Source organism: Camellia sinensis, chromosome 7, assembly GCF_055761805.1.
Source record: "Camellia sinensis isolate YWXY chromosome 7, ASM5576180v1, whole genome shotgun sequence".
NCBI classification, from domain to species: domain Eukaryota; kingdom Viridiplantae; phylum Streptophyta; class Magnoliopsida; order Ericales; family Theaceae; genus Camellia; species Camellia sinensis.
The window spans coordinates 153,515,279-153,529,658 of NC_138967.1; the positions used below are offsets into that span (position 1 = coordinate 153,515,279).

At 33.8% G+C, this 14,380-nt stretch overlaps 1 protein-coding gene and 1 pseudogene across 2 annotated transcripts; one reads left to right on the top strand and one right to left on the bottom strand.

Annotated features, from left to right (window-relative positions):
* Window positions 1-219: 219 nt before the first annotated feature.
* Window positions 220-4,991, bottom strand: LOC114294534 (uncharacterized). The gene is given in 7 exon segments (XM_082881260.1): window positions 220-954; window positions 1,063-1,142; window positions 2,345-2,381; window positions 2,482-2,639; window positions 2,773-2,863; window positions 2,950-3,376; window positions 4,987-4,991. Coding segments are annotated over 7 exon segments (1,110 nt in total). The 3' UTR covers window positions 220-642.
* Window positions 4,992-10,935: 5,944 nt separating this feature from the next.
* Window positions 10,936-12,534, top strand: LOC114294535 (alpha-L-fucosidase 2 pseudogene; annotated as a pseudogene). The gene is made up of 2 exons (XR_014336829.1): window positions 10,936-11,858; window positions 12,159-12,534. The product of XR_014336829.1 is annotated as an alpha-L-fucosidase 2 pseudogene (transcript).
* The last annotated feature ends 1,846 nt before the right edge of the window (window positions 12,535-14,380 follow it).

The window sequence follows — 14,380 nt, forward strand, 5'->3', positions numbered from 1 at the left end:
AACAATATCATAACACAGTTAGCAGCAGAAAATGCACCAACATGGCAAGATAATAAGTTCCGATACTCAAAGAGAGAGAATATGAACATCAACAAACAAGGAATGTAATCAAACTACTTACGGGAAATGAAAGATACAAAACAACAGTCCACTCAGCCCAAGACAATGGCGTCACCTACAAGACAAAATTCAAATATTTTAATTAACAACCTTATGTAACGGGGCAAAAAAGTCAAATCATAGAAAAGAAATTGCAGTAAATAGATAGAAGTAGAAGATAAATCACTTACGGAAAAAAAGAATAGACAGAGGTCGCACGTACAAGATAAGAATATGAAGGAGCATGGTCAGTACAATTGAACCAACAAGCCACAGATGGAGAAAGAGACATATTAGAATTTGAAACAAAGCTTCAAAGAGGGTCACATTCAAGAACAGAGTTACAAAACACCACTCTTTTGAATAGAAATATCATTTATTGATGCCCAATAAAATCAAATCAGTGCATTGTTGGGTGTAGGTTATGGAGTTGCTTATAGCTCTTTATTTTTTATATATTTTTTTTGTTTTAGAAATTCGTGTCAATGTTTGGTGCAACTTCTGCTTGTAGCTTTTGCGGCAGAAATAATAAGTTGAAAAACACTAGTTATTGAGAAACACGAAAAGTGGTGCTTTTAACTTCTGCTTTCTAATTATCAACTTTAACATTGCTAGAAGTTGTACCAAACAGGCCGACACAAAGCAGATAACACCCTCAGAAGGATTTACTTGTTGGAAACAAATATGGATTAATACAGCAAAAGGAAAGTCATCAAATAGGCCATCTATGAAGAATCTAAGACGAGAGAGAAAGATCGTGCCCCCATATTTGCCAACCACATTAAACCCGTGAATAATTCTGACTTGTGAATCTGCACAAGTGACCATAAGCTTACTTGGGTCTTGTGGGAAAAACTGTAATCGAATAACATGAAAGTAGGAAGAGCTGTACATTTAGTTGAATAAAAAATGAATTAGTAATAAATAGAAGCACCATTGCATGTGAAAAATGATTAAAGATACCTGGAAGCCAATTATCCTTTTGCATGGTGCCTTTTTCTTGCTGTGTAAATCTATCCGAGCATCCAGCTGAAAATGGCCATCTGATACAAGCAAAGCACAAACCAATTCGTTAATGTAAAGTTTTCTATGGAATTCTTGAGATTTTGAAACAATTTACAATCTGTTATATAGTACATTCCAGCCGAAGTATTGCAAGTCAACTATTGAGATCTAAAAGTACTGACTTTTAATTTCTTTTCAAAATCAGAGAGCTAAGAGGAACATGTCCACTTCTTTTAGCCAAAATCCATAATGCATTATCAAAACATCTCCACAGGGATGACAATATGAAAACTGAAAACCTTTCCACTTTGGTCCGGTACAAGACCTTGTTTACAAAAAGTGTAACCCAACCAAACTAAGCCTTGTGTCCCAGTCATGTTGGGTCGGCTACATGAATCTTTTATTGCCATTCAGCCATCAAGGGCTATATGCATATTAGGATTCATGTTCATAAGGGATTTAACCGGGATTTTATGTGTTGGCTGTCAAGCTAGCTAATACAACCCTACTCCTTTATCCAGACTTGGGACCAGCTGTATAGAAGATTAAACACTAAGCACAACACATGCCACAAGTATATTGAAACAAAATTGCATGCCACAATAACACTAGTATTTGAGCTTGGGAACTCCACATACCACAACCATGCAACTCGATACTCATATTAAAGTATTAAACCAAGTCGTCCTAAAACTAACTAGACCACAATCCATACGAGACATATTTGTTTGGGCAGACATGGCCTTGGAATTGGACTAATAATCCAACAAAATGCATAATCTAATGTTTGGCTAAGAAAATTGGGGTCCGGACTAATATCCATCCAACATAGTATATCCCCCCATATGGGGGGATTATTGAATCCCAAGAGGGGGTGGGATACAAAATGCAGGACTAAGAAGAGATTCGGACTAATTAGTTAAATTGCAAAATTATGATAATATTTTCTCAATCCCTCCTTGTAATCCCAATACAATCCAATCGTGGGATAGGATATAGAAAAGATAAAAGGCAAAAACAAGCAAAATGAACGTACATGTTGTGACAAACTAAACAATAAATCATGAGTGTTCAGATATTAACCAAGCATTACGCCAAAAACTGCTAAAAGAACCCCACAGTGATAAGCTTTCTTTGCAATGCACAATAGCACAAGGGTCAAAACATCAATCAACCCCCATGCACACACTAAAAGAGAAATTTTATTAATACCAATTGCCTTAATAGTATTTTAATTTACCTGACTTGTCATAAAGCATGGAGCCAACAATCACACCCTGTATGACAGATAAGGAAACTGTTCAATTGAAATGTCTTTCAGTTTCTAAGATTACAGCCTCAACTGAACAAGATGCAAAGACAAGACAATCGCTAAACCTTCCCATTATGGCGATAGCACACAGCAGTGATAATATCTTTTACATATGTCCAATCAACAACTTGGCAACTAGTAATTGCCCAAATCCAAACTTTTCCATCTATTGAACCACTGATAAACTGATTATTGTCCACAGGATTAAACTGAACACATGTCACTGCATGACACAAGAATATGATGAAAAAAGTAACTAATTGCTATGTAAAATAATAAGTAATTTGATAAAACTCTGCATGATCCACTAATCAAAACTATCTAAGGAAGAAAAACACATACAGCAAGAGCCGCACCGTAATTACTATGTAAAAAAACTTTAAGGCAATGCTCACATCCTACTTGCCATAAACAAACAGTTTCATCAATTGCTGATGAGAGAAGGCACTTCAACAAGAACAGAAATAATTAAAATTCAATTTAATATCTACAAAGTTTGGGAAAACTTAACTACTTTACAATTAATAACTTACATTAGTCTTCAACCATGAGAGATCTAAGATGTCATCATCATGCCCATTGAACTGATGTAGTGGCTTCTCCAATATCCGAAAGACCCTCGGTGGGAAGATGACAAAAGCTGAGTCTGCTATTTTTTTTAGGCTCTTCAATTTATCCAATTTCTCTTTCTGCACGATTAAGGGTGAAAGCTCAGAAAGATGATCCACTGTGAAATAAATGCATGAAGGATTGATGTCTGGAATGTCAATTTCATTTTATCTTGGATCTTCCACCACTTGCTAAACACGCACAATACGATCTTTACCAGCAGTCGCAAGGTACTGCCCATCAAGGCTAAATTTCATTGTCAAAATTGAACCTTCATGGGCTTGGATATTTTGTACCATAAATAGAGCAGAGAGTTCCTTACATTGCTTTCTGGAATGGCAAACCTTAACCCTTCGAATTGGTCCAAACCCAATGCTTTATATTTATTTTTCCACCTCCCAAATTCCTTCCCAATGCTTCAAAGAGGGTTAAGGTTCCACCTCCCAAATTCCCAATTCTGTTCTTGAATGTGACCCTCTTTGAAGCTAAACAGGAAATTAAACTAAATAAATAATATAAACGCTAGACCAAGAGTGACAAAATGGGAAGATAGAGGAAGGAGAAGAGAGAGAGAGAGAGAGAGAGAGAGAGAGAGAGAGAGAGAGAGAGAGAGAACATATTCGTATTGCGGCGGTGGCGGTGTGATTTGCGGCAGTGTGGTGGCGATGTGCGTCTTACAGTAAGCAACGGCGGTGAACGACTGCAGTGAGGTGAGGTTTGTTGGTGATTTACAAGAAATTGCACTTTTGGCAACTACTTTTGGCAACGACGTTAATTTTTCGTAACCAAAACTATATTGTTGGCGACGTAGTGATCAATTTCGTTGGTAAAAGTAGACCTTTACCGACGCAATTTACAGTTATCGCTAAAAAAAGTATAACATTCATTAGTCGCTAAAATTATTGGTTGGCGCCAAAATTTAAAAAATTTTAGCTACGAGGCTTATTTTTTAGCAAAACAATAAGCGTCGCTATTAGTGTGCTTACTTTTGGCAACGACAAGTTGGGGTAGGCAAAGAGTTAAACATTTAACAACGATAACACTATTCGTCAGTAAAAGTTTTCCTAGTGAAATGAGGTGATTAATTTGTGTTTTTATTATAACTTTTCAAGGAGTTTTAAATATTCTAGTCATTGAATTGTAGGGCTGGGCAACAAACCCACCCGCCCGCACAAACCGCCCGACCCTACCCTACCCGCAGGGCTTTGGGCGGTTTCGATGTAGGTAGGCGATCGGGTGCGGGTCAAGAAAATGGCAAAAGATTGGGTTCGGGTCGAACCCGACCCGCCCGCAACCCGCACCTTTTTTTTTTTTAAAGAAAAAATAACTAGTTATTATTATTATTTTTTGCATTTTGGATGGATAGAGATAACTAGTTATTATTTTTATTTTTACATTTTGGATGAAAGTAAAATTTATTATATGGGCACTTATATACATTATCATGATCTAATGATATTTAAATTAGTGTTACTAGTTTGACTTTTATTTATACATATAAAAAAAAAAATCATTATATTCCATTAGTCTAGTAAACACAGTTAAATATGATATTTTAAATTGTCATTCTATTATCACATTATTGCATATTAAAAGCTAAACAGTGAAGATTAATCCACTATTAAAATTAGTGTTACTAGTTTGACTTTTAAGAGTTTGTTTTTGCATATTTAAATTAGTGTTACTAATTTGACTTTTAAGGGTTTGTTTTTGCAAGCTAAGGAGGAAGATTAATTACTATCCTCAAGCATGGTTCCATATCACCTTATCTAACATGTGGACTATTTATTATGATCATGAATTGTATATCTTGTAATTTAATTTATAACTCTTCTAAAAAAAAAAAGTGTGTAGAAAGTAACAAAAAATATCAAATTTGCTTAAGTTCAAAAAAAAAAAAAAAAAAAAAAAAAAAAACTAAACCGCAAACCGAACCGCACCCGCCCGCACAAACCGCGAACCGCATCGCGGGCGGTTGCGGGTCCATTTTTCCCCAACCGCATAAGTGCGGGTCGGGTCGGTGGCCAAAACTGACCCGCGAGCAGCCCTATTGAATTGTAAAATTAAAGTGATCATCAAATTAGATCACAAAATAAACCCATCAAGCTCAAACACACTCCTAAGTTTAGATGGCTAATTTGAAATAATTTAAACTTTTCCAAAGAATGTGGTTACATTATTAATTTCAATATGTTTGGTTTTATTTTCAAAAACTTGCTTCAGAATTTTTTTTTCTAAAAAACTAAAAAAAAGTTTGGTGAAAAAATGAAAAAAATACTTATTATTTTTGTATAATTTTATCTTTTAGGAAGTCATAAATAATTTATAAAATTTAACAAATATATTTTTGATTTTTATACTTCTCAAATTAGTTTTAATTTTTTCAAAATATATATATATATATATATATAAATTGTTTTTATTATTATTATTATTATTATTTTTTTTGTGGTGATCTTCCCCTAAAAATTCACTACTACAAAATGCTTAAAGATTACACATAAAAAAAATTAACACATGACACTTTAATAAAAATATGATTAAAAAAATCAAATTAATATTTTAATCACACATAATTTAATTAAGTGTGATAGTATTTATTTTTTACGTCACTTTTTATTTAAATGTGATTATATTTTTTTAATCATATTTTTTAATTAACTTGTAATTATATATATATATATATATATATATTTAAAATTTTATTTTTATAAAGAAAAAATTGAAGCTCCATATTCTCTTGCCTCTCTCTCATTCTCACGGCAGGGGTATGTCTTCTATCCCTCTCCCTCTCCCTCTCCCTCATTCTCATATCTTCTTCAGCACAAACGCTTTTTTTTTTTTGGGTGCACAAACTGCTCCTCAGATCTCCGTTCATAGCGATTGCCCTTCAGATTACACGGATGATGAAAGATCTCACATATTTCTCGGAAATCAGAGTTGTAGAAACGCCAAAAATCTCACGATTTCAGATCACTGTCTATTGGTGTCAAATCTCACCACCACATCTCCTCAACCAAATTGTTTGGCCAGATTTGCTCAATCTTCCATGTCTGGTTCTTTATGATGTTGTTTTTGCTAAACTCTAAATTTTTTCTTTCTGTCACACTTCGGCTTTCAGATGGGGTTTGAAGTAGCAAGGAAACCCCATGTAACTTCTGCCCACTAGCTCTATAGTAGATAGCAATAAAATTTGTTTTTAGTTAGTACACTTTCTTTATGCAGTTTTTAGTATTTCAAGTTGATGGGTTTCTTCAACTTCAAAGACTTATGAAATGGTTTATTAGGATGACTGGAAAGTAGAATTTTAATGTTTCGTCTGGTTCTTCAGTCTTTCTATGGGTTCTTCAATATGACACAACGGGGCCACAAAATATAGAGAAATTTCTAAAATTAGGGTTTCTCCCAAATTGGCAAAAATTCATTTTGTTCCTTCATAGTTGAAAGGATTTTTTTTAGAGGAGAACAATTATTTGTCAATTAATTCCATTTCTTTTGTTTATGATGACCAAATGTATATCCTTGGGCTAGACTATTTATTCCTATGATGTTTGCTGAGAAACTCTTCACTTCATGCTCTTCTTGGGTTTTTTTTTACAATAAAATTGAATTGTTCCATTGACTTAAAATTCTTATGAATACACTTCATTCGAAGACATTTTCTCCTCATGCTTTGAACCTGGTGTCATTACAAAATATCTAACTCTTACCCCTGTGTTACTATATACACAAGTCCAAAAAGGAGATAATATGATATTCTAAATTTCAATGACTTCCATGTTTTTCCTTGGAAACCAATTGAAACATGAGTATTTCATCTTTTTTCTTAGTTCACAATTTTTTTGTTTTTTTTGTTTTTTTTTTTTTTGGGGGGGGGGGGGCGTCATAAATTGTTTTATTTTTTTTGGCTTGTAGGGCTATGGCATGGTTGAATAAACTACTGTAGGCACCTGTGGTTCTAATACTGCAAAGATCTGTGTAATTATTCCCCCAGGGGGCTTCAGGCTCCAAACATGCAAGCTAAAGTGGTACATTTGGGTTTCTGATTCCTTGTTGCTTGCCTTCTAGAGCTGGTGAACTTTTGCTACAAAGACTTGCTATGAATGTTAATAAATTAGTTTGCTTTAAAATTTTTATTAAACTTGTGACATTGGGAAGTTTTAGATGCTTAAGAATAATTTTTAATTCTACTTAAGAATAACTTGTCTTGATTTGTTTTCTCAATTTACTGGCTAATTTGTTGACATTTCATAGAGTAGTTTTCATTAGGATTTGAGCTTGTGTTGTTTTTGGCGATGCTCTTCGGCTATTTTCATTAGGAAAATATATTTTCTTTTCTATTTTACTATTTGTTAATTTTCTTGTATGGCCACTTTTTCTCATCTATGGTCATTGATATTGTTTTTTTTTTCTTTTCCTTTTTGCTCATATGTTTAGCTAATCATATTGTTGCATCATACTTGTTTTCTACAAATTGTCTCTGTAGTAGCTCACATGGACTAGATTTATGTGACTACGGGTTCATATAATTGTTCCTATAGATTGTCTCTTTTTTTGTGTGTGTTTGTTTTTGTTGGTAATTGAGTTTTGTAGATTTTTGTTGGGTAGTTTGAAATCTGATAATGTCTTTTTTGGTAATTTTGCGATTTGTTGCTTTAATTTCTATGTATTTGTAGTTGAGGGGAGGTGACTATCTTATATCTCTTGTAACTTTTCTGGTCATGCAATATGGTTGTGTAGTCTTAGTTTCAAGGTGAAATATGTAAATATTGTATTCATGTGTGTGATTACTTTTAACTGTTTCTTGATGTATCAGAATTGGGTGTTATATAAATGAATGGTTCAAATAATTTTGTATGATTTCCATTTCAGACTTATATTTATACGATCATGCAAGAAAAATCATGAAAACCATATTTATAGTTACCTGGTTGAAATGAATTCAACAGTTGTGTTATTTATGCATCAAGGTATTCAAAACTTGCTTGAAAGTTGAATCGTATGAATAATCTAACTAGTCCTCGGTGTGTGACATATATAAGAGACTGGACATAAGAGAAGCTGAGGGAGGAAGCAGAATTGGTATTAATCCATCAATGCCAGACAATTTTGCAAATTTCAATGGAAAGCAGAATATAGTGCAAATTGGGAACATGTGCTATGAAGACAATTCATTTGAGAGAGGTATAGCGTTTGAAACTTCAGGGTTTATTTATGGCAGTGGTAAGGAGTGAATTATAACTAACAAGTGCAAGAGATGAAGGGTTGTGTGGGTTTGGATTATTTCCTTTTTCTTTTTTGGTAGGTTTGTTGGTTTGGAGTTTGCTTAATTAGATTCTTTTTATATTTTGGGAAAAATTAATTACACAAGTTTTTTTTATATGGGGTTGAGTTTTGCTGCTGTAAGTAAATGTGCAGTCATTTACAGACATTCTAATATATGTCATTATTCATTTATTTATTTTTTTCAAAAATCAGGACCAAGTATTGTATAGATTTTTCCCAAATCCAGTTAATCTTAAAAACTCAGTTTGATCTGAAGAATTTCAATTTGTTTTTTTATTTTTTTCATCAAACAGGTTTTGAAACTTCTTGAATGTATTTTGACTGTGAAATCGTTATGTACAAGATCATATGGCTAAAATTGTTTGATGATATTTTTTTTTTTTTGGGTGTGTGTGTGTATGTTTTATTTCTGTTATTGAAGTTGCATGCATTGTGTAAGTTGTTATAGCATTGTTTTTTATATGGAAGTTTAAATCGTTTTTATGTGATATTTTTTCTTTGTAATGTTTATACTTTTTGTTACCTAATTTTCAAATATTACATGGATGTTGATATATTCAATTTCTTGCAGAAACTAAAGACTCATGTTATAAGGAAGTATATCAATCCAGAATAGAATGAAGATTTTACACTTTCCATTTCAGATCCTGATCTTCCAATCAAGCTGGTATGTCGATTGCTTACTTTTTTACATCGATTAACATCCACATTAGTTTGATGGATGAAATGAAGTTGAAAGAAATAGTACTGAATTTCGACATTGAATGCTTGTTTTAATTTTTTTAGAAGTATTTCTGTATTAATTTTTTTCCATTGAATGCTTGGACCTGATATCCATGTTGCTTGTCAGCTCCTCAGGAAATTGACGAGTATGAACTTGTTGATCGTGTTGATATATTGACTCCTTTAGAGAAGACAGGATTTTGGGATGGAGTGGTAAGTCCTCTCAATCTTTTTTTCATGTTATTCACTGGCTTTTAAATTTTATATTTGCTGTACTTCTAGTTTGTAATTGTGCTTTCTGATTAATGTGAGGAAAATCCAATTTATTAGTGTTTTTTAGAATTATTTTGCCATTTTTTATGTATTAGAAAGCTGCCAAGTGGTCAGAGCGAAAGGAGGCTATTGCTGAGCTAACTAAGCTAGCATCCACAAAAAGGATAGCTCCTTGTGATTTTACAGAAATTTATCGAACACTTAAGAAGGTCACTCCCCGCCCCCCACTTAAAATTCAGTCACATTTTCTATAATTTACTATGTCCGTTTGGATCATTGTGTTAGGACACAACTGACTTATTTATTTCTTTGTGATATTCATTTTGCTCTATTTCATTTGCTGATTTTTTAGTTGATAGGGTATTAAGATGCTGTCTGTTACAGACTTATCATTTTTTTATTTTTTATTTTTTTTCAGTCTAGAACTTTTAAATGCATGATGACATGAATGTGCTACATTCTTACTACATGTAAGAAATACATAGGTTTGGAAATTGAGACCTGACTTGGTGAATGCTTTATCTCCATCATTGTTGTCATTATCATTTTTTTTTCCCATTTTTTTCCTTTCCTCTTCATAATTCCAAGATCCAAACTCAACTTTAAATGGTTAAGGTAGATTAGTTCAATGTATTTGTATGTCTTGGACTTGAATTGAGATTAGTTCAATGTATTTGGTGTAGTTGAGGATAGCTCAAACATTAGTGGCCTGTCTTATTGGGCAGATTATAGCATAAGATTGAAATTCTTAATTATTGGGACTCACATTCTAGTGTTTGGTCTCTTGAAGCCTTTATCATGTACTGCCACGTGGAATTTAAGTGATTTGAAAAAAAAAAAAAAAACACATCCCACGTTTTCCACTTTCTTCCATAATCAACTACCCACGACTCAATTTCCTCTCTTTCCCTCTCTCTCTCTCTCTCTCTCTCTCTTCTCTTTGTTCTGACATTTCTTGGCTCAGAGCTTTCTCTCTCTACCACCCCCAAATAATCCATGGCCAGCGCATCCACAAAGCTCACGTCCGGAGTCCTCTTCCTCCCTTCGCTTCCGCATTGCCAGAAACTACTGCTATTGATGTCGTTGCTCCGCCCAACCATCGCCCCAGTAAACCCCTTACCTTTGATTTCATGGATTTCTAAATCCCTATCCAAATCCATGATCCAAAAACAGGATTCAAACCTTGGGCCTTGTCAATGTTGTTATTGGTGGGTGAGCATTCACCACTAATTCTGTGGTTAAACTTCAATAATTGGATGATTGGATACTTTATGCAAACTGACTATGTTCTGTTTCAGTTTTTCACTTAAACAATCTCCTTGTAAAGCTCATATAGTTGTGGATTTGCACCATTGTACATGGGAAAGTTTTCAATGAGCATCTACAAACAAAATTAGAACACCCAAGGTGATTCAAATAAAATACCAAGAGATATTTACATGAAATTTGGTTAATTTGGACCTTTCTACATCCGTTAAAGCTAGCTTACATCTGAGTTGTAATTGACATTGTGTTATATTTGATGCACAAGCTTTGTTTACCAGGTATGCAGTGTTTATATGGGTAGTATTCCTGATCCTTCGTGAAATTTCATATTTTCTATAATCTTTACCCCTATATCCATGTAATTGTCCTATGATGATGTGAAGGTTTACCAAGTTCTGGGTTATATCAAGCTAGAATTCGATGATTCTCATGCTTCATATATTGAAGAAACATATTCACGAGTACTGGACTTGGATACTGCAACTATGGAAGTGAAATATTCTGCAGGTGAAGTTGAATTCGTGAAGGAACATTTTGCCTCAAATCCTGATCAAGTGATCGTGACAAAGATTTCAGGAAGCAAATCAGGGTCTCTCGCCTTTATGGTATCTCTAGACAGCAAACTACATCATCATTCGAGTGTAAATGGTAAAAATCAGATTATCATGGAAGGAAGTTGCCCTGGTAAAAGAATTCTGCCGAAATTGAATGAAAACGACAATCCAAAGGGTATTCAGTTTTCTGCAATTCTTGATTTGCAGATTAGTGATGTGGGTACTATAAATGTTTTGGATGACAATAAGTTGAAGAATGAGGGTTCAGATTGGGCTGTTATGCTTCTCGTAGCTTCATCTTCATTTGATGGGCCATTCACTAAACCTTCAGATTGAAAAAAAGATCCTACTTTAGAGTCTCAAAGCAAATTCAATTTAATTAAAAACTTGTCATATGCTTCTCTTTATTCACAACATTTGGTTGACTATCAAAACCTTTTTCATCGCATCTCACTGCAGCTTTCGAAAAGCTCAAAGAATGTTGGAGAAATTGGGTGTTTGTATAGGAAGAAACATTTGTCCTCTGCAACTGATCTGTTTTTAGAAAATAGTGAAGATAAGGTGGTTTCAACTGCAGAGAGGGTGAAATCTTTTCAAACTGATGAAGATCCCTCTTTAGTGGAGCTTTTGTTCCAGTATGGTCGATATCTACTTATTTCCTGTTCACGGCCTGGAACTCAAGTGGCAAACTTGCAGGGAATATGGAACAAGGATATTGAGCCAGCATGGGAGTAAGCTCTCTCTCTCTCTCTCTGTGCATGGTATCTTGTAATTTTCTCCTTGATGCAAGTGCATAGTGAAATCTTCTTTCTTTTTTTCTTCCCCTTTAAGAAATTAGCTTCTAAGAGAGATGGGAGAGAGTTGGAAAGATAGAATTTTTAAGCCATAAAAATAGCAATATTGCCTTTCAATCTGTACTTCATTTTATATTAGTCTTCTGATGTAGCATAATTTCTCTGCTCCCTGTTGATAAAAAAAGCATGACTATTTTTGTATCTACTGATGTGACCTTTTCCTTTTTAACTCTCCAGTGGCGCTCAACACTTGAATATTAATCTTCAAATGAACTATTGGCCCTCCCTTCCATGCAAACTTCATGAGTGATAGGAGCCCTTGTTTGATTACATTTTGTCTCTGTCAGTCAATGGAAGTAAAACTGCCAAAGTAAGAATATCTTTCACTTATCAAACATTAACGGGCCTTATGAACTGTTGTTTTATTCATTTTGTGTGATCACATGTGGTATTATGTATATATGTATATTTGTTTTTCTGCAAGCCATCATTTGGTGCTTAGTATTTTTTATTTTTTTTGAAAGACTGAATAAGTATAAAATATGTATGTATGCATATAAAATTTGTACATCAAAGTAGTTAGGTAGGTCAAGACCCAGGATGAACTCCGTGATTAGTGTTTTCCATGATAAATTGTTCTATTTAAGCATTCTATATTCTTTATAAACACTATTGTTTTTATTTAGTCACAAAATGTTACAGGTGAACTATGAAGCAAATGGTTGGGTTGCACATCAGGTGTCAGATATATGGGCAAAAACATCTCCTGACTGAGGTCAGGCTGTTTAGGCTTTATGGCAAATGGGCGGAGCATGGCTTTGTACTCATCTATGGGAGCATTATACTTATACCTGCTGGGCTGCTGCTGTAATGTTGCTGTGAGGCAGCTGCTACTAGACGTTGGTCTGCTGGATAAGTTTGTGGGTGATTTTCATGCCGCTTTGCCTTTCTTTGTTAGTTTCACGTTATCTGTTGTTTCTAATATGGATTCACAATTTGGATGTATTTGGATATTTTAGTGACTTTACCCTTTTACGTTTTATACATTGCTTCTAACAGCAGTATTAGTAGTGTTTTTTTTGCTTGCACATCAACTTTAGGTGATTTCATATCAATGTTATTAGTTTGTAATATTGGTGCCTGAGGGATGCCTCTTATAAATCTATAAATATTATAAAAGTATATAAATTATTTTCAATTATTTTTGTTAGTAAATGTGTTGTCAAAAGTTTATTTTTGCCCACTCATATTGTGTTGCTAGAAGTGTAGTTTTTGCCAATGCGAATTTGTCGTTGCCAAAAGTAAACCTTTATCGACAAACAAATCGTCGGCAAATGGCAATATTTACAGACGTAAATGTGTTGTCAAAAGTTTATTTTTGTCCACTCATATTATGTTGCTAAAAGTGTATTTTTTGGGATATTTTTTGCCCATGCAAATTTGTGTCGCGAAAAGTGTCACACAATCATCATATTTGAATGACTTTTACCGATGCAAGGTAAATTGCCGACGATGGATGAAGGCTTTTATCGACGACTATGTTCGTCGCTAAAGGCATTACTTTTACTAACGCAATGATAATTTCGTCGGTAAAAATTTTTGTCGACTCATTTTTGCCTACGGGTTGCCAACGTAGCTTGGTGTGTCGACAAAACTCTTTGTTGACGAATTTTCCTTTTTAGCAACATATTTTGTTGCGTTGCGAAAAATGTAATTTCCTGTAGTGCTGGTTGTGTGTGTGTGTGAGAGAGTGAGAAAAGAGAACCCTGTTTTCAAAAATGCTAAGAAGAACTGGTGCCATTCTTTTAATGTTCCCACTAAAATTTTATATACCTTTGCCAACCAAACTTCTTGTTTGTCGCCAAAGGTTAATTATACCAACTAATTTAATTAGTAGCCAACATTTAACAAACAGCGACTAATATTTTAGTCGCCAAAAGTAACCATTTTGGCTACTAAAAGTATTTTGGTCACCGAAAAGAAATATTCACCGACTAAATTTTTCGTCACCAAAGATAAAAGTAAAATTTATGTTTTTTATTTAGTGACTAAATAATTTTAGTAGGCAAAAATTACCTTACAGCGACTAAAAAATTTTTCGTCACCGAAAATGAATATTTGCCGACCAAAACTTTGGTCGCCAAAGTTTAATTATGCTAGGTTTTTGGCGACTAAATTTATTTTATTAGCCAAAAATTGGTATACCACGACTAACAAATATTTTAGTAGCCTAAACATGATCTAATGCCGACTAACATAATTTTTAGTCGCCTATTGTTCATATTTAGTGACTAAATTTTTTTTAAGTCGCTAATAATGAAGATACAGCTACTAAAAAAATTAGTAGCTAAAAATCGAATTCAACGGCGACCAATATAATTTTAGTAGCCTATTCTACAACTTTTGGCGACTAAAAAAAGTTTAGTCGCCAAATTTGATCGCCAAAAGTGTAAATTGTT